This window comes from Pelophylax lessonae, assembly GCF_965119305.1.
Source record: "Pelophylax lessonae genome assembly, chromosome: 4".
In the NCBI taxonomy this organism is placed as follows: Eukaryota; Metazoa; Chordata; class Amphibia; order Anura; family Ranidae; genus Pelophylax; species Pelophylax lessonae.
The window spans coordinates 580286752-580314287 of record NC_138771.1 but is presented as its reverse complement, the minus strand read 5'-3'; the positions used below and the strand labels follow the sequence as shown (position 1 = coordinate 580314287).

The window sequence follows — 27536 nt, the reverse complement described above, 5'->3', positions numbered from 1 at the left end:
AGCAGATGAACAACACAGAACCCTTTACTGTAACCAGCGATGTGCCATTTTTTTATTCTCTCTGCAAAGGAGTAACATCCGGAACATTGCTTAGTAGAAGCAGCGCCCAGTACACATTGTTAGGCCGAAGTTTAACCCTTTGATAGCCCTAGATGTTAACCCCTTCCCAGCCAGTGTCATTAGTATAGTGACAGTGCATAGTATTATCACTCATGTCGGTGGCAGTTAATCAGTTCCCCCCATCATCAGTTAATGCCAGATTGTCTGCTGCACTATCACAGTCCCACTATAAATCGTTAATCACCACCATTACTAGTACAGGCGGTCCCCAGGTTACACACATCCAACTTACAAATGAATCATATTTACAAACGGAGGCAGACAACGGGAAGTGAGAGGAAATCTACCCCTAGGAAGGGAAATTCACTGCTGTAAGAGTTCTCATGAGAAAAAGGTGGAGCTTTATCACAAACATTACAGGAGTGGTAACCCATCCCTATGCTATCCAAAAAACGCAAAAATAATTTTTTTGGCTTGAGCTACACTTAAAAAATGTACCTGTTCTGACATACAAAGAAGTTCATATTAAGAACAAACCTACAAGACCCTATCTTGTTTGTACTTGGGGGATTGCCTGTAAAAAAAAAAACCTTAAATAAAAATTCCAGTATACAGTATATTCCATAGTTTTTAGACGCTATAACTTTCACGCCAATCAATCAATATACACTTATTGGGATTTTTTTTACCAAAGACATGTGGCAGAATACATTCTGGCCCAAATTTATGAAGAAATTCAAATTTTTTTCCATTGGATATATTTTATAGCAGAAAGTAAATAATAATGTTTTTTCTCAAAATTTTTGGTCTTTTTTCGTTTATATTGCAAAAAAATAAAAAACCCAGTGGTGATCAAATACCACCAAAAGAAAGCTCTATTTTTGTGAAAAAATTATATAAATTTTGTCAGTACAGTGTTGCATGACCATGTAAATACCAGTTAAAGCAGTGCAGTGCCAAATTGCAAAAAATTGCCTGGTGATGAAGGGGGTAAAAGCTTTCTGAGCTGAAGTGGTTGAAGTTTAAATAAAGGCAAAACTTTTTTCTCTATTTGTCCTCTTTACTGTTATCATCGAAAGTGAAAGTAAAGGAAATTCTCAAGTTTGGGTTGAAATCAGAACACTAATAGAGGGGATATCTTCCAATTCTGGTGACCCTGGTGCCACCCCAAGATCCCCTCACTTTGTGGGATTTCCTCTCACTTTCTGTTTTGGTTATGGGACGAGAAGTGAAGGGAAATCTCCCCAATGGGACACAGATGGAAAAAAACCCAACGGGGGTTACACCTCCATTTCTCTATCCAAAATGAAAAAAAAAAAATTTGGCCTTTAGTTACACTCAAAATACTTCATTAGCTGGGGAAGGGTCGGGCACAACAACTGGGATTGGGCTTTTCACACTTCACATGAATCAGGAAGGCACATGTCAATCTTAATAAATCTTACTAACTCACACTATTTTATTTGAATAGAAAATTTTTTTTCTTTTTTGCCAAACACTTCTATTGATCTCTCTTATGCAACTAAAGCCTAGGTAACCTAGAACACACGGTATGTTGCTGCCAGGAGCAATGTGGGTGGGTTATATCATTATTGATTTTGGAGAGTCTGTTGTTTTCCTTTCCGAAAAACACTGTCTGGAAGACTTGGAGTAAGATAAAATCAGCAAAACAACCATTGTGCAACTGCACTAAGCAGAAAACAAGGCCTGCATGAGAAATGAGTAAATAGGACCAATTAAATATACTTAAATAATTGCTATGTGTCACGACAATCTAGCATTTCTTCTATGTAGTAGAAGTCATTCAGGAGGATGTAAAACCATTTGTTTACTCATGTATGCCTGTGGGCAATCTGGTATCTAGAACACTCAGGCTGAATAACTTCCTTAAACTTAAATCTCTAAAACTGAGCTGGTAATATTCCCCCCTGCCCATGCCCCCCTCCATTACTTTTCCATCAAGATTAGTTATGCAACCATCAATCCCTCCCCTCATGCCAGGGTACTAGGTGTAATCCTAGACTCTGACCTGTCCTTTCAGCCCCAAATCCAATCATTGTCAAAAGCTTGTAGACATCTCTAAAATTCACCCCTTTTTAACAACTGAAACCGCCAAGCTACTCATTCACTCCCTTGTTATTTCTCGCCTCGACTATTGCAACTCCCTTCTCTTAGACCTACCACTCCATAGGCTATCCCCTCTTCAGTCTATCATGAACGCTGCTGCCAGGCTTGTCCACCTTACCACCCACTCAGTGTCTGCCTCCCCTCTCTGCCAATCCCTACACTGGCTCCGGATTGCCCAGCAAATTAAATTAATATACTAACCACAACATACAAAGCCATTCACAACTCTGGCCCGAGCTACATCACCAATCTTGTCTCCAAATATCACCCAAACCGTCCTCTCCGCTCCTCTCAAGACCTCCTACTCTCAAGCTCCCTTGTCTCCTCCTCCCATGCTTGTCTCCAGGATTTCTCCAGGGCCTCTCCCATCCTCTGGAACGCTCTACCTCAACCTGTACGGCTATCTCCTATTCTAGCTGCTTTCAGGCGATCCCTGAAAACTCATCTCTTCGGGGAAGCCTGTCACACCGCCAACTAATCTTCCATCAGCTCATTCCCTACTGTTACAACCTCTTGTAACACCTGCCCCACCCTATTAGATTGTAAACTCTTCCGAGCAGGGCCCTCTTAAATCGGAGTTCCGGCCACGAAAAAAGTTTTTTCAATAAAAATACCCCCGGGACAGTCAGGGCTAGTACATTCCACAATGGATAGCCTCTGTACTGTCCCGGGTCGCACTTACCTTTTAGAAGAAATACTTTTTTTTTTGAAAATTTGTTTTTATTGAATTTTTGCACAAGAAAACAGACAAGACAATGCCACGCAGGGCAACAAGCATAAACAGTGACAACAGGTCAAACCCCTCCCATACCACCCCCCACCCACCCCCCCCCCCACTCCAGGCTCCATCCAGCATGTCCAGTGCAAAAACAAAGCTTCCATCAGTAATAAAGATACCCCTCAAGTCTGCTCCAATTATCCAGTAGTAAGGTCATAGAACATATAGATTAGTCCAGCACAGAGCCCACAAGCAGCAACCCCATGGCTTAGTCAAAAAATAGAGAGACTTCTATACATGCAGTGAGAACACAATGAACAGGAAAACATCACCGACCGGCATGTCCATCCCCCCCCCCAGACAATCCCGAACAGTAGCACACAGAACACTAAAGCTGATCAACGGAGGTCGAGGCCGGAGAGTCTATCCATGTTTTCCATACTTTATCAAACTTGCGGGGGCATCCCCTACTGAGATACGCGGCCTTATAGAGCGGAGTCACTTTATTAACCAAGCCTTTCCAGAAAAGGATCGTGGGAGCCAAGGGACTCTTCCAGTGTAAGAGCAGAGCCTTGCGAGCATAGAAAAGCAGTAAGCTGACCAGAGTACGAACGGCCCTCGCAGGGGCCAAGCCATCCACCAACCCCAAGAGGCAAACCTCCACGGAGCTGGGGACCGGAATCTTAACCACCTCCACAATACAAGCTAAGACGGATGCCCAATAGTCCTTGACCACCGGGCACCCCCAGAAGATGTGACTGAAGTCCGCCGGTGAATGGGAACAACGCCAGCACTCCGCTGAGGCCGTCTGATAAATACGTGCCAGCCTCGCCGGCGTGTAATAAATCCGATGCAGAAATTTAAAGTGAATCAGACGGTCCCTCGCAGAGACCAGGTAGGCGAAGGGTGAACTCCACATATCATCCCAGTCATCACCATCCAGGTCAGGCACCTCCTCCACCCAGCGTTCCCGACACCTACGTACAGCAGGTGGAGTGATAGCGAACAATTCCCTGTACAGTTCTGAGAGAGGCTTCCGCATATCCGCCGCTTGTATCGCCGTTTCAAGAGCTGAAGCTTTAATCACAACCCGAGAGGAACCGAATTGTGCCACAAACGCATGGCGAAGTTGAAGATAGCGAAAAAAATACCCATTTGGAAGATCATAACGCGCCTTCAGGGCATCAAAGGTGCACAGCTCCCCACCAGAGACAATATCCCCCAGCAACTTCACCCCCTTAACGGCCCAGATGGTAGGATCAGGGATCGAGGCAAAATGAGGAAACTTCCACCACAATGGGGAGGCCAGGGAAACACCAGTGGCTCCTGGCTCCACCAGCACCTGCATCTGTTCCCAGGCTTTGATGGTAGAACGCATCGTTCCTGTCAGCTTAAATGCAGCCCTGGACCCTCGATGCAGTAAAAGGCGAAGACTCTCGTAGGAGCCCAAAACAGCCGCCTCCAGCACCGTGGCGGAGTCCCCATCGTCCCCCGCAAGCCAGCGTCGCGCCACCACTCCCTGCCCAGCCAGGAAATATTTATAAAGATCAGGTAAAGCCAATCCCCCCTGACCCCAGGGCTCCTGCAACACCCGCAGACCAATTCTAGGAGGAGAGGTACCCCAAATAAAGGAACCTATCAGGCCATGAACGCGGCGGAAGAAAGAACGCGGGACCCACACCGGGGAATTTCTAAGGAAATACAGAAAGACAGGGAGAAGTTTCATTTTCACCAAGTTAATGCGCCCCAGAACTGACAAAGGTAAGTCGCGCCACACCTCCGCCCTGCGTTTAAAGACCTCCAGCAATGGGTTAAGATTCAGAGTAAGATAATCCGCCACCCTCGCCGACACCCTGACTCCCAGGTAGGTGAACTCAGTCACCCATTTCAATGGCAGCGCCCCATCAGCTGCAGCAATGGCACCAGGATCAATAGGGAGCATAGTGGATTTATCCCAATTTACCCTTAGGCCGGAAAACTTTGCAAAAGTGTCCAGGATATTGAATACCGCCCGCAGGGAAGCACTGGGATCCTTCAAAAATAAAAGCATATCATCCGCATAAAGTGCCAGGCACTCCTTAATGGAGCCCACTTCCAGAGCCCCCACCTCCGGAGATGCACGCAATGCAATAGCCAAGGGTTCAATCATCAGAGAGAACAAAAAGGGTGAAAGAGGGCAGCCCTGCCTAGTCCCCCTACCCACTGCAAAAAAGGGAGACAGGGAGGATCCAATCTTCAACGCCATACGCGGGGAGGAGTACAAGAGGGAAATCCACTTGCAAAATTTAGGACCAAACCCCATGCGCCTCAGCACCACCCCCATGTACCCCCAATCCACCGTGTCGAAGGCCTTGGCAATGTCCAAGGACACCACCACCCTAGTGCCAACCGAGGCATGGGACACCTGCAAATGAGTAAACAGACGTCGAAGGTTGGTGTCCGTGGACTTGCCCGGCATAAACCCGGTCTGATCAATGTCCACCAGGGAAGGCAAGACCACCGCCAGCCTAGTAGCCAAGACCTTCGTGAGTATCTTGAGATCCACATTGAGTAAGGCAATGGGGCGGTAGGAGGAACACAGGGTGTGATCCTTCCCCGGCTTGGGCAGGAGAACAACATACGCCTCGAGCATGGAACCCGGCAGGGCCCCCTGATCGAAACACGCAGCATACAATGCCTGGAGCCTGGGAGCCAGGGAGTCTGAGTACTGCCGATACCACTCCACCGGGAACCCATCAGGGCCCGGCGATTTATTGGAGGGAAAGGACGAGATGGCTCTCTCTATTTCCTTCAACGTGATGTCATTGTCCAGCCACGCACTGTCCTCACCCTCCAAGACCTGAACCGGCAAGCCAGATAAAAGGCGCTCCAACTCCTCCAGGTCATATGCAGGCAGGGGGGAATAGGTGTCAGAGTAGTAATCCATAAAGACCCGGGAGATCTCCCCCGGGTCCCTAACCAGTTCCCCTGAACTAGACTTGATGCACGGAACACTTACCGAAGCCCTCTGATCTGCCACCAAAAAGGCCAAAAGCTTACCATTCTTGTCTCCCTTCTCAAAAAGTGACTCCGCTCTATGTTTAAGGTTGGCATGCGCAAAATCAGTATCCAACAAAGCCAAACGCCTCCTGGCCTCCTCCAGGGCCGCATAGGCCGCCGGTCCCGGAGCGGCCGAGTATTCATCTTCCAACCTACGGACCTCCAGCAGAACAGCTTCTCTGTCAGCATTAGCCTCCCTACGAGATGCCTTAATCGCAGAGATTTAATGACCCCGCATAACCGCTTTGAAAGCATCCCACAGGACTACCCCTGCCGTGGACGAGGCATTATCTTCCCAATATGCAGGCATCTGGGGCTCTACCTGCTGCATCACCTTGTCAGTTTGCAGCCAACCCGGCGAAAGGCGCCATGCACCCCTAGTTCCACCCGCTCCCACCCGCAGAGTCAGCAGCAGTGGGTTGTGATCAGAGAGGCCACCCGCCAAATATGTAGCATCCTGGACCAAAGCAAGACAAGGCCCAGTAGCAAAAGCCAGATCTATCCTGGACGCCGTTCTGTGCACCCCAGACCAACAGGAGTAGCCACGTACCCCAGGGTTTTTCCAGCGCCACAGCTCCGTAAGCTGAGCCGCGGAAGACCAGGACACCAGTTCAGGAGACGACAGTCTACCCGGGTTAGAGGAGTCCAGCCCGCCGTCCAGAACAGCATTGAAATCCCCCGCCATAATTAGAGGAAGGTGCACATAAGGTGCCAAGGTCTCCAGGAGATCCACCAGAATCTGAGAGTGGAACGGGGGAGGCAAGTAGACACTCACCAGTACCACCTGCCGGTGAAAAATCTCCAGGAGAACAATAACATACCGTCCGCCAGGATCCGTAATTACCTTTTGAATCGAGCAGGGTGCATTTCTACCCAGCAAAATAGACACCCCACGGGCATACGTGGAGTATGTGGCATTGAAGATCCTCTGAATCCAAGGCCTCTTCAAGGCAAGCACCCTGCTCCCATCCAAATGCGTCTCCTGGAGGAGGATAACATGCGGTTGAACAGATTTAATATACCTAAAAATGGCTGTGCGTTTCACCTTGTCATTGAGACCCCGCACATTCCATGACATGATTTTAAGTAGCTCAGCCATAGAACAGCAGAGGGACACATAGCAGGAGGGAGCCGGAGGACCAAGCACAGCCCGAGGACCAACCCGTTCCCCCAACTCCATCCAGACATTCAGCAATACAGACACACAAGTAAAAAAGAACAGTGACCACCGGATGGAGCCTGGAGCCAAGAACAAAAAAACATCCCTGCTGTGATACCCAAACCTGGAACAAAAAAAAGTGCAACAGGGTACCCAGCCTAATCCCAAAACCCAGCAAAAATTTTAAAGGCATGGCTGCAACATAAAAACCGAAGCCGGCGTTACTCGTGTCCACCAAAGGCAGCCCCAAAAAAGGGGGGGCCGTTAGATAGTCATTCCTCAAAAAAAGGAAAAAAAACCTAAAGGGAGGAAAAATAGAGTCAAAACAAAAAAGAAAAAATTGTCAGTTCAACAACGTGTAGCACACAGAGCTCCAATGATCTGTAGACCATTCCACAGCCCCAGGAATAGAAGCATGGATCCAGCCCAGGGCAACCCAGGAAACTTCAGGGCAGGATCAGCAATACAGGAACCATAGATGTCCCCCCATCAGCAATTGAGGAGGCAGACCGTGCGTAGACAGGAGCTGCAAATAGGGAATACAGTGCAGCAGGGCCCCAAGAGCCCCATATCATCCAAGAGAGCAGGTGCATCAGAGGAAATTAAATGGATTCCAACCAGTCAGCAGCCTCCCCCACCGAATTGAAGAAAAGGACAGATCCCTTGTAATCCACACGCAAGCGGCTCGGGTACATCATGCCATATTTCAGGCCCTTGGTTCTCAGGAGTTTGCGCACTTCAGTAAAGGATCTGCGTTTTTTCTGCGTCTCCACAGAGAAGTCAGAAAATAACATTATCTTGCTGTTCTCAAACTGCAATTCCTCCTGTTTCCTGGCCTCAGAGAGGATACGATCCCTGTCACGGAAGTTCAAAAAGCGGACCAGAAACGGGCGCGGGGGGGCCCCGGGTGGCCGAGGTCCCGTGGGAACCCTATGGGCCCTTTCCACCACATATGTCGGGGGAGGGGGAGGCAATTTGAGCAGATCACAAAAGAACTTCTCAGCAAACAATGTAGAATTAGATCCCTCAGCCTTCTCTGGCAAGCCGACCACCCTGATATTGTTGCGACGCTGTCGGTTCTCAGCATCCTCCATCTTGTCCGCCAAAGCATTCACCTGGGCCTGCATGGCAATGATTTGTGCCGAATGGGAAGCGGTAACATCCTCCACCTCAGACACCCGGCCCTCAGTCTCAGTCAGGCGCCCCCTGATTTTATCCAGATCATGGCGGATTAGGGTACATTCAGAGGCCAGGTGGTCAATCCGGAGCATCAGGGCAGTTTTTGAGGCGTCTATAGCAGCCAGTATGGGAGCAGTAATATCCCCCCCTCCATGCGACCCCCCAGTCTGTCCAGCGGTCCCCAGCAGTGACCCCTCGGTACCTGAGTCCATAGGCTGTGCCAGAGGAGGGTTCCCGGCCCCCGCAGACATCTTTCCCGACTTCAAGAAGGCCTGGGCGCCTGCGGCTGCAGAGGAAGAAGATGAGGCCTGGACCTGCAAGATGGCGGCGGCCGCTTTCGCGCCTCGCGGCGGGACCACTCGTTTAGGCCGCGGGGTCGGTGCTGAAACCCGGGATTTTCTCCCCGGCATCCGTGCCCCACCTGTGCCCGATGCGGAGGAGGGCAAAAGCGCCGCGATCCGAGGCACAGGGGCCGTGGATGGAGCTGGATAAGGTCAGGATGGTGGAGAGCTCTGCTAACACACGTCCGGCGCCGTCTACATCCCGGCCACGCCCCCCTTAGAAGAAATACTTACCTTGAAAATTTCTTCTCCAGCGCTGCCATCTCGGATGTGGACAGCTGAAGCCAGCGCGTCCTCTTCTGCGTCCTCTTCCGTGTCCTCTTCTCCCAGAATGCGCCTGCACCTGCCCCGATCGTCACTTCCGGTGCGGGCGCGTCATCCCTCCACAGCTTCTGGGCATGCCCAGAAGCTGTTTAGAAGGGAATGACGCGCCCGCACCGCAACTGACGAGCGGGGCCGGTGCAGGCGCATTGATTCCTGGGAGCGATGACGTTCAGCTCCCAGGAATCAGTGCAAAGAGGAAGTGACGCCGTGGGCCGCAGAGGGAGGAAGTGGAAGGAAAGTGAGTATAATTTTCATCAATAACAAGGTAAGTAAACAAAAAAAAATCGTAACCATCCATTTTTTTTTCAGGTCACGAAAAGCAAGCGGATGGCCCAAAATCGACTATGTCAATTTTGTGGCCGGAACTCCGCTTTAATCCTCTTGTATTTTATTGTGTTGTAACAGTATTGTCTCCCTTTTATATTGTAAAGCACTGCGTAAACTGCTGGCGCTATATAAATCCTGAATAATAATAATAGTAATATCTGGCAGCATTGGCCGGTTCAATAGAAACCAGCTGACATTCGGTCTGTGTGTACTGCAGTTGGTCTTCTGTCGAAGGGGAATGACTGAAAAAGGTCTGCTGATCAGTTCCCTATCAGCACTCTCAGCCAATGGCTGAGAGCATTGACCGGAGTGTTCTGGCTGGAGGGGGGCATCCCCCTGTCAGAACACAATAGAACAGCAGGGGAGATCACTGTACTAACATTGGATTGTTAGTACAGCGGCACCTCCTGAACTGGTTTGAATGAAAAAAAAAAAACTAGTGTGTACCAGGCTTTACTCCAGGTACAGAGCCTCACTATCCCAACAACAACAGCCAACTAGGCTGCAGATCCAAGATATTCCATCACCAGTTTTTATGGGCTGAAGGCCAAGGAGGCATCAGACGGCTTTTACTACCTGTGTATTGCCATGTAGAAGGCATGTCAGCCTCCTTGTGATAGCATAAGGCTGGGTTCACACTATTGCAGTTTCACTGCATCTAATTCACATGTCAGGAGATTGTGACAGGCTCTCTATGGAGCCGGTTCATATATCTTCGTAGTGGCTCCAGTGCGAATTGCACAGGAGTCTTGTGCGTCTTCTGGTCCATTTTAGGTCCGAATTTCGCCAAAAATTCAGACTGAAATCTGACCTGAAGCGGTGAACAGGGACGCACCGGCATTGGGAACCCTGCCTTAAAGTTCAGATAGCAATAAAAAAAAAAAAAAAACGCATACGAAAATAAAATTCAATGAAATATAAATTAAAAGACCCAACTTGCATTCACTTAAGGCTTGTTCACACTGGAATGCGGTGTTCCATGTGCATTTCCTACACCATGCTCAAAATGCACTGGGTGTGCCATCTGGGGTGGGTGTCAAAGTGATCCTAACGACACCCCAAACACAGATTGCCTGTATCGGATTGCATGGTCATACAGTACCATGCGATCCAGTTTCAGTGAGTTATTAAAAGTAGTGTATGCACTACTTTTAGTGCGATCCAGTGTGATTTCAGCCCATTCAAATGAATAGGCTGAAATCTTTCCGCACTAAATCGCACAGGAACGCAGATTGTGTTTCTGTGCAATTCAGGTGTGAACCAGCCCTTACAGTTGAGATACACCTACATACGTAAATGCCTACAAACCAACACCTATCAGGTTTCCTCACACAAAAAAAGTTAAATTGTATATGTTCACATTTATATGTGTAAATGTGCATTTTAGCATGTGTGAAAATTATATTTTTTAATTGTCAAAGAGTTCAAATATTAACACCCTTTCATAAAATTATTTACAATAAAGAAAAACGAAAGGCAAAACATTTTTTTTTAGTTTTTAACGGAGTGGAGAAGGAATCAAACACCTGTCATGTTTTTATTGGTGTCTGTTCTCCCTGTTAGGGAGATTCACCCTCTCTATTTGTCCTGGAGACCATTTTTACAGAGAATGAAAGTAAAGGAAAATCCCAAATGTTGGGTTGTCTTCAAAACATACAGTATAATGGAGGAGAAATGTTCTATTGGGAGATTATTTCTGGTGACAGCCAGGGATTCCCTCACTTTGGGGACATTTCCCTTTCACTTTCTGTTTTGCCTATGGGACAGGAAGTGAAGGGAAATCTCCCCAATGAAACACAGATGGCAAAAAGAAAGCTAGAAGGAAACTTCCCTTACACTACCCAAAATGGAAAACAAGTTTGCCTTTACTTCTACTTTAAGCTTTTGTACACAGAGCCCCCTTTAAATTGAGTTTCTACCTTATCCAGACCCTTCGAGGGTGAACTCTTGATTAAATTCTCTTTAGCTGCTTTCTCTTGATTAATGGAAGCCTGTGAATCCTCTGGTAAAATCTGTCTGTCTGTCTTTGTTTTACAGCTAAACATTTAAAATAAACCCGGTCTTTGCCCATGCAGGATAACCAAAAGATGTTCTTTCATCCATGCAACCACCCAACCTACATGAGTCACTGCTCTAACTCATTAAGTTTTGTGTGAAAATTTAAGCTTGAGCTAGAGAGATCTGTAAACAAAGTTTTTTTTTCAACAAAACATAGTTACATAGTTAGTCAGGTTGAAAAAAAAAAGAAATCCATCTAGCTCAACCAATAAAATAAAAAAAAACAGAAAACACAACCATACAATCCCATATACACAATCCTATACCTGCAGTTAATCCAGAGGAAGATGAAAAACCCCATCAAAGCATGATCCAATTTGCTACAGCAGGGGAAAAAAATTCCTTCCTGATCCCCTGAGAGGCAATTTAATATTACCTGGATTAACTTTACCTGTAAATATTAGTACCCAGGTATATTATGTACACGTAGGAAAGAATCCAGGCCTTTTTTAAAGAAATCTACTGAGCTGGCCAGAACCACCTCTGGAGGGAGTCTATTCCACGTCTTCACAGCTCTTACTATGAAAAAACCTTTCCGTATTTGGAGATGAAACCTCTCTTCCTCTAGACTTAAAGAGTGCCCCTTGTCCTCTGTGTTGACCTTAAAGTGATTAACTCAACACCAAGTTCACTATATGGACCCCTTATGTATTTATACATGGTGATCATATCCCCCCTCAATCTTCTCTTCTCAAGAGAGAATAAATTATGTTCCTCGAATCTTTCTTCGTAGCTGCGCTCCTCCATGCCTCTTATCCTTTTGGTTGCTCTTCTCTGCACTTTCTCCAGTTCCCCGATATCCTTTTTGAGAACATGAAAATGAAAAGGAACCTAAAGTTCCACCTGCTTGCTAATAGCGAGGCTGCATAACAAACATTTTAAAATGCAATTTTTTTTTTTTGTCCTGACTATACATTTCTTCTAAATGAGTCATTGACCCCCACATTACTACCCATCTTTTGTTTTGCTATTGAATATTCCAATTAGTAATTGGAAAATGGGTTGTAGGCCACACACATAATAATCATTTGAGATAAGGTGTGCCTGCGAAATTATTAATTTATGACACATTTACCTTTATAATCTTTTGCATTACCCATGACAATCTGTCTGATCACCCTTGTTTTTCCAGTGCAGGTGAAATGAACAATCTGACTAGTTATTATGATTGCTTTTCATATTATCTAGATGTGTAAGGTGTTATGTAGGACCTGTGTTTCCCTGCAGTGCAGTTCATTTTATTCAGAGCAAACTGATCAACCCTTATCTTTCTGCTACAAGGTAGGCAATGAAAGGACTTATCAGAATTGTCAGTCTTTATACATTTAATACCAATATCGAAATAAGCCACAATCTACCTCTTTACCCAATTCCACAGGTGAAGAATGCAGATGCTCTGACCATTGCCCCTGTCGGCCATCCAGCATAATTTGTCAAAGAAAGTCGGCACCATGGCATTATCTTCCAAATGTAAAACAATATATCGGCACATCAGGTCAAAATCCAACAAACAGACCTGCTGGTGGGTCTGTTTTTTGGATTTTGACCTGATGTGACCAACAATTGTAATATATTTTTAAGATCCTGCTGTGATGTCGACTTTTTAAACAAATTAATTTATATAGTTAATGTTCTGAAGTGTTAGCTTAGCCCCAGAAGAACCCTGCTACCATGCACCCTTACAGTTATAAAAGCAGCACTAGAGATAAAATACTTTGCAAAAAAAATGCCAACATGGTTCCTCTCAGGGAGATATACAAGTAAGGCCTGGAATGGGACCCTAGAGCTAGGGTTTCTAGAGACATCTTTTTTCTGCTTTTTTCTGCTTTTTATGAGGCAGCAGAGTGGGCCTGGGAGGTGGGGTTCTTAGATATGCTTTTGGTAGACTTTACAAAAAATCCATTGAAGCCTTCTACAATCTACATTACAAGGATTTTACATTTTGAGTGCAGATCCTTAAATGCTTCTCCTTAGTCAATATTGAGAGTGGGCAAACAAGTGAACTTCGTAAAAGTATTTGTATACCCAATTTTTGTTTTGTTTCATTTTGAATAAAGTAGGGAAAGGTTGGAGCCCCAGTTTCATTTTTTTTGCTGCAATGTTCCCGTTTCTGGGCAATGTTACCCTATTTATCATGGTGACCTTTGTCAACAGGACAGAATGTGGGGGAAATTCTATTGGCAACCCCATTCTCTGATGACAACTGTCTGAAAGAGGAATTCCGCTTACTTTTTCCTCATACTATTTGCTGCATCTCTAGGATGAAGGCTTAAAAGTGTCTAGTAAATAGGATCTTTTAGCTTGGTGGTTCATATAAAATGTTTATTGCTTAAGATTATCAAGTACAGCCTGAGTTTGTATTTGGTGCTCTTAAGCAATAAACTTTTTATATGAATTACCAAGCTAGATGACCATTTTTACAAGGAGCTTCTATCTCCACATTGAAGAAGTCATCATCTGATAAACAATTGATCTACTGTGATCAGAGAGGCAATAGTCTATGACACATGTGTCAAACACAAGGCCCGCGGGCCGAATCCAGCCCTTGCACCTCTCCTGCAGGTGCGGTCCCCCCCCTTATGCAGCTATGGAGGGGGTCGTCTCTGCCATCCTGTCTCTGCAGTCAGCAACAGAGAGGAGGACAGAACTCCTCCTACAGATCCTGTGCCTCTCTGTGCAGCCGCAGCACCCCCATGTCGCTGCCTCCCCTGGTCTCACTATTCAACAGACTCCAGCTCTCTTCTGGTCCTCCTCCAGACCCTGAACTTTCTGCTTCCTAGCTCTGCCCCCAGGTCCTTCCCAGCAGCAGTACAGGTAAGAGGGGGGTGCACTATGATGTAAGGGAGGGTCAGGACTCTTGACTTCTGATGGTGGAGGGCTCCTCACATCTGATGTAAGAGGGGTGGGGTGCTCTGGACATCTAGTCTTAAAGTTGCAACCAGCCCTTTGAGGGAAACCATAATGCTGATGCGACCCGCAATGAAAATGAGTTTGTCACCCCTTGTCTAGGACCATAACCAGGTCTCTATACACCGTGCTTACCATACACCTACCAGATTGTTGCATCTCCAGGACAGGAATTTGTAGTTAAATCTTCACAAAGAGAAAAAAAACAGCAAACAGGGCTTTTAAGCCTTTCCTACTCTATCCAAAATGAAGTTGTTTTGCCTTAGCACTTAAACATGTATCTCAAATATTTTTTTAGTTTGGATAGAATTTAAAGGTTGGTTTTTCCAGCTTTTCTCCCCATAACAACACTTCTTTATTTGTACATGTGACTATGGTCACAAAAAAGCAAGTGAAGGAAAAATCCCCAGAACAGGGTAAGAGAAAATCCTCCAAAGGGGACAGCTGTTGAAGAAGGTAAAAAAAAAAAAAAACTCACATTGGTTTATTTATACTAGTGATCGACCGATATAGTTTTTTTTACCGCCGATACTGATATTTTGGTCATCGGATATCGGTATCGGCCGATATCTGACAAAATTTTCAGACATTAAAATTTTTTTTTTTAATGTCTACAGGTACTGTGGTGGAGGTATCTGGGGGTCTAAAAGACCCCAAACCCCTCCTCTGCACTTAAAAGCATTCAAAATGCCAAAATTGGCTGTTTTGAATGCTGTAAGTTTTTTTAATTTGGCGCCGCCAGTACCCGGAAGTGATGTCATGTAGAATTCAAAGAAATGGAGTCCCGAGTCAGACGGCGGCGGTGAAGGTAGGATTCCCGGGTCTCCCGGTGGGGCGGGAGACCCGGGCGAGCCACGGAAGGCGGCGGGAGGGGGGGCGTCCCCTCCGCTCCTTGGAATGACAGCCGAGCAGCATAATGGGACAGGGATTAAAGAGAAATTTCCCCCACTCCCTTGTCACAGGATTCGACAGACAGCAGGGCCTGTGAGAGTGGGGAGAGAGGACAACCGAGCCGCTACAGACAGGCACAGCGCTGGATGGAGTGGTGACTCAGGTAAGTATGGGGGGGGCAATACTGTTACTTAAACAATTTTTATCTTAATGCAGGGAACACATTGGGGTAAAAATGTTTAGGCTTTAGAACCACTTTAAATCTTTAATTTAGTGAGGCATTCTCCCTTTATTTTATTCATGTTCGCACCCAGCATTTCATTACAAGCAAAGAGTTATATCCACCAAATTCCTTTTGTTGTACAAACACCTAAATACAAGTTTAAACTTACAGTGCTGTAAACTATACATTGCCTTGGATTCTATGTTCCATGTAACAGGCTGGCTGCCCAGACTTTCATGAAAAAGTAGGAAACCAATTATAGGAGCGGGGTTAGGATTCTGGGATTTTTTTGCATTTTGATTGAAAACCGTTGTTATGGTTGAAAGGAAGAAAAATGTAAATTTTTACAATGACGCAGAAAGAAATCGTAAGGTAATTTTTATAATCATATTTAAAAATGTCTTGTGCATCAGCTGTGTGTGTTAAATAAATTGCTAATAAAAAATTATCTGAATATTTGAAATAAATTGTGTACATTAATGGCAGATAGAAAAATTTGAATCATTATGACATATAGTAAAATCTACACTACCCAACTGATCTGTAATGGTAGGGCAGCCTGGATTTATAGACTCTGAAAAGAAAGGCAAGCTTACAAATTAGAGGACATTTTGACCATTTTTTTATAATATATAATGGTTGAGTCCATTAGGGAAAATATGTCTTAAATGTTTGACTATGTAGTTATGAGCTTTGTTTTCGTATCACAAACTTGATTTTAATCATCTTTACTGTTTTTCTTCTTTTAGGTCCAGTTACTCCGACCCCACCTGTGGTTACAGTTACTCTACCTCCCCCTCCAGTGACTGTCACCACTCTACCATCTGCTACCACTACTGTCCGCCGCCCTCAAATCACCACACATCCTGTGGGGGCTATAAACCAAGTGGGACATGACCCTCCTACTCCGGGCACTCGTCGCCCTCCCCCTTCCAACCAGCATTCACACCCTGAAGTCTTCTGTCCTGCCCGTGAAGAGAGAAAAATCCAGTGGCCAGCTACTCAGCAAGGCATGCGAGTGGAGAGACCATGCCCAAAGGGCACCCGTGGTGAGTTGCTGACTGAATAAAATATAGGCATTTTCATGTCTAAGAATAGGCTAAAAATTACTATTGGCTGAGCTGTTCCAGCCTCTTGGAGCAAGATAATACAAGACTGTCAACATACCAGGTAGCCTTTAGTTATCATTTGCTCTTGTGAACGTAGAGGAAACAGTACACATTTGGCATGATTTACCTATACCGGTGGGGAGATTTTGCAATATAACTCCTGCTTTTTATAGCATATGCTATAAAAACTTTATTGGATTCCATGGACTTTTGCCATGCCTTAAAGGGGAAGTCCACCAAGAGCCAGTCTAGGAATGGCAATACTAAAATAAAAACAAAAACAACACGTGACCTTAGCCTAATGCCCCGTACACACGTACCGATTGTCGGCCGAACGATCGGCCGTCTTTTGTCCAGGGCTGTCTGTTGAAAAGTGCAAAAGACTGCACAAGAATTTTGTCCGCCGACTACAGCTGACTGCAGAAGTGATGTCATGTAATGGTTAACTTTCCCTGTGTTTTTTCTTTTCTGAGCATGCCCAGTCTTGCAAATCTGCTGTCTGTCGGCCGAATTCTGTACTGACTGGCGAATAATCGGCCGCTCTGGTGTCGGCATACAAAAATTTTCATGCTTGCAAGACAGATTCTTTTCGGCCGAAAGTGCGCTGTCGGCTGTCGGAAGCATCATACTAACAAGCCTACAATCAGCAGATCGGTCGTCGGCCGAAGCTTTTCGGCCGATGATTGGTACGTGTGTACGGGCCTTAACACTTGGAATTTGTATGTGTAAATTACACACCATATTCATCCATTAGACGGGGTACCTCCACAACTGGTGTAGAATCAGAAAACAAATGTGAAGGGAGACCATACGGCGACCCTTCCAGAGGAGAAAAGGTTGTATATGGAGAACCAACAACGGTATAATTATTAAATACAATAAATAAACAGTGCAGCGCAATAAATCTATAAAATAAAAGTCCACAGAAAGAACCAGAGGATCCAAGTGGTCCACTAAAGTGTAGAAATGGAAGTTGATTGTGTCCAGGTGACAGACCCTTCACCAGAACACACCGTGCTCACCTGGAAACAATGACTTCTGTATTACCAGCAGGTCAAATTTGCTTTCCCAAATGGGTGAATCAGAATAACAGACACCAACTGTTCCAGACTTCTGAATAAAGATAGGACTCAGAATTCCTCCTGGGATGACTTGAACCAGTCACCATAAAGGACAACCAGTGCTCAATAGTATGTGGATAAATATAAAAAACAAATCTAAGTGCTCTCCGTTTAAGAGTTAAAATTTATTATAAACAAAAGCTTGCACTCACATGAATAAAAGCAAAACCGGCATAAAGGATTGTAAATCCAAATGGACGATCCGATCAGGCAGCAAAAACCGCCGGCTGACCGAGGATAGCAGCGGGTGACGTAGTGTGGCTCCACCTCCCGTACGCGTTTTGTCCAACGGTAAAAAAATGCGATGCAAAATGCAAAAATGCATGTAACAGGAATCCAAGGACCCCTAAGCATCCCATATACTAAAAACGAATATAAACAACATTGTCTTACACACACAAAGTAAAATAGGGATCCACACTCACTCTCATGCATACCATGTACTCCTGTAAATACGTTTCATAAATGGGACAATGTGGATCAGGCTATTGAGGCAGTCCAACGCCAATTGAAATAACGCCCAGGATCATGTATGGTAGGCAAATCTTTTCCTAAACTTTAATGTCCCTAGATCCATATGGTCCTAGACCAATTGAGAGACTGGGCTGAAGATAAAGCCTCCGAAAGCTGGCCCACTGTATAGAATAGTCCACCAAATGAATTATTGGGAATACATCACTGTGTGGGGTGGAACAACTATCATAGGTAATTAAAACTTTGGAAAAGAGATGGTCTCATGGCTTTGTTAAACCCCACAATGTTATTGGTGTGCTTGCTCCAACTGGATAATATAGGTGGTTGTAGGTAAAATTCCATCCAGCACAACCAAAATGACCCGTGGGTCAAGACTCATACTAGAAATCACCGTCACATTGATCCATATAGCTGAATGCAAAACTAGAGATGAAAGGGTGTCTGGAGGCTCTCACCACTCCGTGGCACCATCTAAAGATGCAGTGGACCACTGATGGTTTACTCCCTGCTTGAGTGGAGCTTTACTCAATGTAGGCAGTGCAGTTTGGGCCTGCGTCTCACAATGCGTTCTATCTCCACCAAGGCGGAAGTTCCGGTGTGTTCACGAGCCGGCATTGACACATGCCGAAGCCTCTGAGTAAAGCTCTGCTCAAGCAGGAAATAAACCATCAGCGGTCCTCTGCATCTATACCCTGGATAGCTCTACACAGGTGGCTGGCTATTGGAGGCGTCCACATATTGTCACATAGAAAGAGCAACAGGGAAGAATTCGGTGCCACAGAGTGGTGAGAGCCTCCGGGCACCCTTTCATCTCCAGTTTTGCATTTAGCTATATGCATCAATGTGACCGTGATTTCTAGTAGGAGCCTTGACCCACAGATCATTTTGGATGTGGTGGATGGAACTTTACCCACAACCAACTATACTATCCAGTTGGGGCAAGCACACCAATAACATTTTGGGGTTTTACAGAGCCATGAGACCATCTATTTTCCAAGGTTGCAATTACCTATGGTAGTTGTTCTACTCCACACGGTGATGTATTCCCGCTGATTCATTTATTGGACTATTTAATACAGTGAGCCAGCTTTCAGAGGCTTTATCTTCAGCCCAGTCTCTCAATTGGTCTAGGATCATATGGATCTAGAGACATTATAGTTTAGGAAGAGATTTGCCTACCACACATGATCCCAGGCGTTATTTCAATTGTCGTTGGACTGCCTCATTAGCCAGATCCACAGGGTCCCATTCATAAGACGTATTTACAGGAGTACATGGTATGCATGGGAGTGAGTGTGGGGCCCTACTTTAATCTGTGTGTGTGAGACAACGTTGTCCACATTGGTTTTTTAGTATATGGGATGCTTGGGGATCCTTGGATTCCTGTTTTCGACTACATGAATTTTTGTTTGCATATGTATTTTTACAATAAAGTTTGTTCAATAATTATACTGTTGTTGGTTCTCCATTTACAACCTTTTCTCCCCAGGAAGGGCTGTTGTATGGTCTCCCTTCACATTTGCTTTCTCAGTCTAGAAATCAGCAGAATGTGCAATGAATGCTGGTATATTATTACAAGATCGCACTGCCTAAACTATATCCTCACCAGCTCCCAGGCCAAACTTTGATGTTAAATTCTGTTGGCTTTAAGTTTAGCATGTCACACAATTCTGACCTCTCCAACCATTTACAGAATGTACTCCAAGTTTCAGGGTTAAAGTCATAATGTAAAGGTCAGTTGAGTAATTAAGCCAGGCAGACACTGGAGATCATGAAAAACATATCAAACAATGTTAGCCAAAAAGAGATTAAGCCGATGCTATCATGAGCCGTGTTCCAAACGTTCTCATCTTATGTGCACCGTTGCATGAAAAGGATATAATTTATTCTTATTTTGATTCTTGATTTTCAGATTCCGATTCAGCTTTAACCAAAGTGTTTTTGCAGAAAATTGCATTAATTCACATAAATATTCACAAAGTAACAACACAGTCTGTACTATTGTAAAACTTTCTATATAGTCAAGCCTATGGTATGAAAGTCTAAGTTTAGCAAAAATAATGTTGCGTGACTCAGTCTAAAGCTTGCCACATATGAGACAGTTTGATTGCACATTTGATTCCATTGTTTATCAAAGTCACAAAGTAATATAAGTCATAATATGGTGTCAACCGACTACAAGTAGAATGGATCAAAATTTTTCAACAAGATTTTTGTAGTTTTTTTACTATTTCAATTCAATCTAATCAGTAAAAAGAAATATAGCTATCTATAATTGCCAGGTTTGAAACACGTTTCTAGTTTTTCATGAACCTGGGGGCAAATTGATTAGTTACTGTTGATTACTTTCAATCATAATTGTGACTTCCAGTGGATTCAAAGTTGTTGAAATTTACTATTTTAAGCTTTATGCTGGACATACACTTGCCAATTTTGGAGATTATACATCCAATTCCAATCTCTCAGTTGCAAAACTGTGGTGGAAACCAATCAAAACTGAAAGGCATTTTCAATCATTTTTTGCCCCAATTTCAATCACTTGATTGAACCTGGCAAATAGTCTAGCATGGAAAATTGCAGTAGATTCCATGTGATTGTTTTTTTGTTTTTTTTTTTTTGTTTTTTATTAAAAGCTGATAGAAAGCTTCTAAATTGACACAACAGAAGAATGTATAGGCAACATAAGAGTGTATTCAGCTAAATCTGGCAGATGGCCTCTTCACTGAAGCAGCTCTGTTCACTTCACACTGACTATAGGGTGAACATACTGGAGATGCCTTTTTATGTAATCCTTATGAACACAGGCAACTCACTTTGCCCATTTAGGTTCTCCTAATAACTGACCACTTTTCTCCCCCTATTGATACTCACTTTTGCTGCACTCCTCTGCTTCTCCATTCATCTTTAAAGACTCTTCAGAAATCACAATTGCTTTCAGGAATGGTGGAAGATCTGACCTCCCCTTTATCCATAAATGAAGTGATTGGGCCTAAGTGGCCATTCATCAGACCCAAATTCTGTCACATGGGGCAGTGGTAATTTCGTCAATTGACGAAAACTATGACGAAAATCTATTTAAATTTTAATTTACTAAAATCTCCAGTACATTATAGTCGACTAAAATCGAATGGGTTTTCGTTAAATTGTAATGCATTACTTAAGCATTTCTCTACAATTTCCAAACTCATTATATACTCCTGGATTAAAAATCGAATAACATGTTATTATTTACGGTATTAAGGTATGAACATGTACTAGAGACACAGATTTAGCCGTTGTGATATATAATGTCGTTATCAATAAAACCAAGTTTCATAAACAAAGAAAAATATTGCTGTTTGACAAACAGAAGTGCAACATTAAAATATATTACAAGTGGGATGGGGAAGTAAATGGGAGTGAGGGAGTGCACAGGGCAGATAATTGGAAGGGCTGGGGTGGCTGTTATTTTACACAGTGCTAAGCACTGCTACCTTGGTGGGAGGGGAAACATTCACCTCTCACATCCAGACAGACATTAACCTACCAGATGAGTTCCTCTTCTCTGGTTTGCAGGACAACGTTCCAGAACTCCCAGGCAGCAGGCAGACAGAGGGAGCCTGCGTCCCTCTGCTAATACAGCTTACCGATAGAGTCAAGGGCCTGGGGCTTTAACCGATAGGCAAAGCTCCAAGGGAAGTGGAAGTTCAGGTGAGTACTAGAGATTTTAGTCAATTACAATGTGCTGGAGATTTTAGTCGACCAAAATTTGACTAAAACTTAAAACTATTCAGATGACTAAAATATGACTAAAACTAAAATGCCATTTTAGACAAAAGATTATCACTAAAACACCAAATCGAAGTTTGACGTCAAAATTAACAGTGCATGGGGGAAGGGTGCAAGTCATTAACCCTTTGTAAATTCCAACATGGATCTTACACCAGGATTAGACTCAGGGCTCTGGGAGATGAAAAAGGTGTTTGTTGGAACACGGAAAAAGGTTGGTCTGAAAAAATGACCTACTTTGCCCTGAATTGGCAGACTCACTTTAAAATGGTAAGGTGATGGCAGATTTCAACCATAACATCTTGTAGGTAACTGATTACACCTGAAACAGAATACACTATGTAAGGTGTTTCCAAACATGTACATGACTGAAACTTATGACAGAACTAGCAAACGGGGGGAGGGGGGATGGAACTTATTACAACTGCTGGCACTGGACCCAGAGCCACTGCAGACATGTCCTAGCTGCCGTCAGGCTTTTATTAAGATCACTGGATCCAAGGCTGCAGATCCTTCATCTGGAGGGAGGTTTTGAAGCATTGTTGATCGCTTCCTCCAGTAAGAAGCCTTGACTGCTGGTGTCCCGTAGATAATAATGACTTTGGTCCCAGCCAAAAAAGGCCAGATCAGGCGACTATCATTTAATGCCTGAGGATTATTGTAGATCAAAAGCAAAAATTCAGTTTTTTAGTTTTGATATAGGGTGGGGAGTGGTTACAACCACTTTGGGGTTTTTATTGCTGTCTGTAGATATAGCCTCTTTAGGTGTTTTGGTGTTCAGGACAAAAAGCGATGGAAAATCAAAACAATATTTTACAGTTATCACAGGAACAAAATAGAGACTACATATTCCAATGGGGACACTTGTTTCAGTGACAGTTGTCGTAGGAGGAATTTCCACCCTTTGAGGAGATTTTCTCTCACTTTCTGTTGTGTCTTATGGACCGGAAGGGAAATTTCCCCAGTGGGACACAAACAGTAAAAACAAAACAGAAAAAAAAACTTTTAGCCATTCTCCAAAAAAATAGCTTTAGAAATAACGTATAGGCCTGTTTCTGATGATTCACACTGTATTGGTGTATTTCCATCTTTAAAAGTTTGTTTTATTCAAATATGCTGTTGTTCATGCCGTATGAGGACATTTGAAGGCCATGATTACATATAACAAACTTCTCTTTAGTTTTAATGGAGATAGGAACCTATAGAGGAGCTAAGAATGCCTGTGATATGGATGAAAATGTCCACAATCATAGGTTTCACCATCCATCTTTTGTTAAAGCGGAGTTCCACCCAAAAGTGGAACTTCCGCTCTTTTGCTTCCATCCCTTGGAAGTTTGGCCCCCTCCTCCTTCCCCCACCGCCAGGCCAATCTAAATGCGTGGCATGCGCAGTAGGGACCCGCCCGTGAAGCCGCAAGGCTTTACTGCCGGGTTCCCTTACCGGCAATTGCGGCGGCAGCACCCGACAGCCGATGGTGCCGAGATCGTTAGACTCCAGGATAGGTAAGTGTCCTAATATTAAAAGTCAGCAGCTACAATATGTGTAGTTGCCGACTTTTAATTTTTGGAGGGGGTGGAGGGGGAGGCGGAACTCCACTTTAACGTCACCAGACAATGACATTAGAGAGAAGGAAACCCTCCATCGTCTTCAGCTAAGGAAGCTGCCATCTTGGCCTCTGTTTGCTCTTCAACTGATCTTCAGCCTTGTGATGCTGCACATATTATCAGTTATGACACCAGCCATTGGATCATTTGACAATTTGGTTGAGGGCACAACCAATGTGACAGACAGCATTTCCAGCATGCCGGGAATGTAATAGTTTTTTAAAACTATTAACCACTTAAGCCCCGGAAGATTTTACCCCCATTCCGACCAGGGTTTTTTTTTGCGTTTCGGCACTGCGTGACTTTAACGGACAATTGCCCGGTCGTGCGACGCTGTACCTTAACGAATTTGACGTCCTTTTTTTTCCCACAAACAGAGCTTTCTTTTGGTGGTATTTGGTCACCTGTGCGATTTTTACTTTTTGCGCTATAAACAAAAAATGAGCGTCAATTTTGCAAAAATAACAATATTTTTCACATTTTTTTATATGAAATTCCCCCCCAAAAAAATGTAAAAATCAAAATTTTTTAACATTTTTGGCCAATTTGTTTTCTGCTACACATGTTTCGTAAAAAAAAATCACAAAAAGCGTATTTTGATTGGTTTGCGCAAAAGTTATTGCGTTTACTAACTAAGGGAAAGATTTCTGTAATTTTTTGGTGTTTTTTTTTTTAACGCGTAATGGCGACATTGCGGCGGACAGATCGGACCCTTGACTTACATTTTTGACACTTTTGCGGTTACCAGTGACATTACTGCAGTAATCAGTGCTATACATATGCACTGTTGACACTGGCAGGAAGGGGTTAACTTTATTGGGGAAGGAGGGGTTAAGTGTGTCCCTAGGGGCGTGCTTCTTACTGTGATTGGCTGTGGCTACTAGTGTAGGAACAGTGATCAACGGTCCTACATAGTAGAACCGTATGATCACCATTCCTACACAGGGGAGAATGACAGGCGGCTTGTTTACATCAGCCGCCTTCCTTTCTCCCTTCACAGAGGACGATCGCGAGTGACTGGCGGACATCGGGTCCGCCGGTCACACGCACAAACTTCCCAGGGAACGGCGCGCGCCTCCGCGGGCGCGCGCTTGCCCGCTATTGGCTCACAAGCAACTGACAGGCTAGTGACGTATATATACATCACTTTGCCTGGCCGGGGCTGACCGCCGCAGTATATGTACTTGCGGCGGTCGGCAACCGGTTAAATCGATGGGTTTATTACCACTTTAAATATTTGCATGGCTAGCATTAATTGCTGACCAAACTGTATGCCATTATCATTTTCATTGACACCACACATTTGAAGCATCAAGTCCAATATACACTGCATCACAGATTTTGTTGAGATGACCAGGGCCCTTGGTGTACTCATCACTGACATCATGTCAAAATTGCAACACTTTTAAGTGTAATGCCCCGTACACACGTGCAGATTATCTGCAGACTTTTGTCTGCAGACTTACCAAAACCATATAATATGAGGTCAAACCTAAACACTTTCAATTTGTATGCAATCCGGCAGGCCCTTGCACTACATAGAAAAGGTAAGTCTGCAGACAAAAGTCTGCAGATAATCTGCACGTGTGTATGGGGCATGAGACAAACATTGTGGGTCTTGGATGCACCATGTGATTGCCAGTCACTGTGTGCATGGCCCTGTGCTTGCTACCTATGGCTTTCACCTGAGTTTTAATATGTCAGGTCAACAAAATTTGCCAACGACTGTGAATTGTGGGGTCTACATGACTATATATAATTCAAATACATATTTTAAGGCAGGCCCAGTATAGTTATTGTTAAAGTATGTTGATGTGACAGATCATTTCTTGAAAAAAATCTCAGTTGTCATTGTAGGATGTACTGTATACAGACAAGCATCTGCCATGTTTGTGAAACTGCCACATTTTGGCTAACAAGAATAAAATTCAGCAAAGTCTAGCTTCAAAAAATTAGCAGTTTTCTGCTGAAACATGAAAGAACACAGCTCAGCAACAGTCAGAAAGGCAGCATGTGGAAATGCCCATGAGCATCCACCCTAATTTAAAACAAATAGTTTTGTTTATTTATATGTTTATGTATAGCAATATATGTTCTTTAAAACTGATCTCGAGGCAAATCTAAAAAAACATTTTAACCCTGCTATGTATTCTCCATAAAATGTTTTTCATATATGACTACCATAAATATCTGAATCTGACTTGATATTGGTCTCCTGTTAAAGGAAAGCTTTGAGGATGAGCTCATTGTCAGTGTGCAGCTGCTCTTATATAGTCCAATCACAATCACAAACTGGGGTGGGTCCTGTAATAGGCTTTTACACCATGAGAACATGGCCTCAATATATTGATTATCTAATGTATACACTTCAAGTTTAGTTGAAGTAGTCCAGACATAAGGGTAATCATTTTTCAGTCCACACAACTGTCTTACCAAATCTTAACTAGAAACCATTGCTTGGAATACAAGGTCTGTTTCTAGGTAGGAGCTATAAAACATCTGATGGCCACAAAAATATGTCAATCATTTTTTATTAACCTGTTTTTTTAAAGTCTTGTCCATATATTTTCTTCTCAGGCATTGCTTCATTCCTGTGTATGCCAACAGTGGCCATTTGGAACCCTCGGGGCCCTGACCTCAGTAACTGTACTTCTCCTTGGGTCAATCAGGTGGCACAGAAGGTGAGGTCTATAGTGTTGTTACTTGCACAAAGAGTTTGTTACACAGTGATTTTCTTATACGAGTTGCATTGTGTTTTAGATAATGTTAAATATGTTGTTAATGTTGTTAATAATGTTGAGTTTCTAAGTGTCTCTTTTGCTCTAAATCTTCCACTTTTGCATTTGTAATGGTTCTTTCAACATTGGCATCCGTATTGTCCACTTCAGATTAAGAGTGGGGAGAATGCAGCTAACATTGCTGGGGAACTAGCTCGTCACACCCGTGGACAGATCTATGCCGGGGATGTCACATCAACTGTTCGACTTTTGGAACAACTTGTGGATATTCTGGATGCTCAGTTACAAGCACTGCGCCCAATAGAAAGAGAGAGTGCAGGAAAGAATTACAACCGGGTAAGATTACCCAATTTTGATCTAATATCATCCAGTGAATGTGGCCCAACTTTCTTCAGTTGTTAGAAGATCAACTCTGATTGACCATGTTTGTCATTACCAACTCATGTTCCCTGACTACGGTGTAAGCCCCTCAACCCAACATCAAGCAAGTCACTTAGGAGTTAGGGTTAGAGCTACGTAGGTGATTAAGTTTCTTTCCCACTAAAAGACATCTCCACTTGTTGGCTATAATCTAATTGTCTGCAAACTGAAATCAAAGTTAAATTTGTAAGGAAGAATGGAATGTACCAAGAAAGAGACTGCCCCTGTCCACTATAAGTTATGTACAAAATAAAGTGCATAGATGCATATTGGACCCCACATAGACTGTGAGGCAGACTCGTATTATGAAGTAAAAAAATATATTTTTATTTTAACATTTATATCGATACAAAAGAAAGATAAATTAGCACAGTAGGCTTGTATATACAACATAGTCAAACATTGATATGTTACAACATGAGATACCCATAACACAAAAGATCTGCCATCCAAAGAGTTACCCATATGTAGCTCCGGGCTAGCTCTTGTGACCAATTGGATGAAACCCGACATGTTTCAAACTAGTTACAGTTCTTCCTCAGGGGTTATACATTGGGTATTATGTTTCTAAAATGCAAATGCACATTATATTAACACACAATACAACCAATGAATGTGTATGCCTGCAACAATGTAATATAGATATAGTATTAAATTATTTTATGGCATACAGGTTATTGTATATACTTACAACAATTTGTTCAGAATATAAGATATCAGTAAAAACATGTAATTTCTGGTGGGTGCCATAGGATGGAAATGAGCCCCATAATGAACATATAAACAAGTCAGATCTGTACCGCCCAAATGCACATACACAGGGACCAGAGTAGGGGCAAGATAGCACCAAATGGTGCCAATCAATCCAAATGGTGATCTGTGATAGAGTAAATGAGCAATGCATAGTACTTAAATTATTGTTATTTGTAAAAGTGCTTTAGAAAATGAA

General features: G+C 43.7%; 1 protein-coding gene across 7 annotated transcripts in view; it reads left to right on the top strand.

The window, feature by feature from the left end:
* ADGRL1 (adhesion G protein-coupled receptor L1) overlaps positions 1–27536 on the top strand; it is a 617999-nt gene that overhangs the window by 516586 nt on the left and 73877 nt on the right. For all 7 annotated transcript variants that reach the window (XM_082254819.1, XM_082254817.1, XM_082254818.1 and 4 more), the window contains 3 exons: positions 16103–16402; positions 26007–26110; positions 26318–26503. In XM_082254819.1, coding sequence (XP_082110945.1) covers positions 16103–16402; positions 26007–26110; positions 26318–26503 — 590 coding nt within the window. The remainder of the gene's footprint in view (positions 1–16102; positions 16403–26006; positions 26111–26317; positions 26504–27536) is intronic.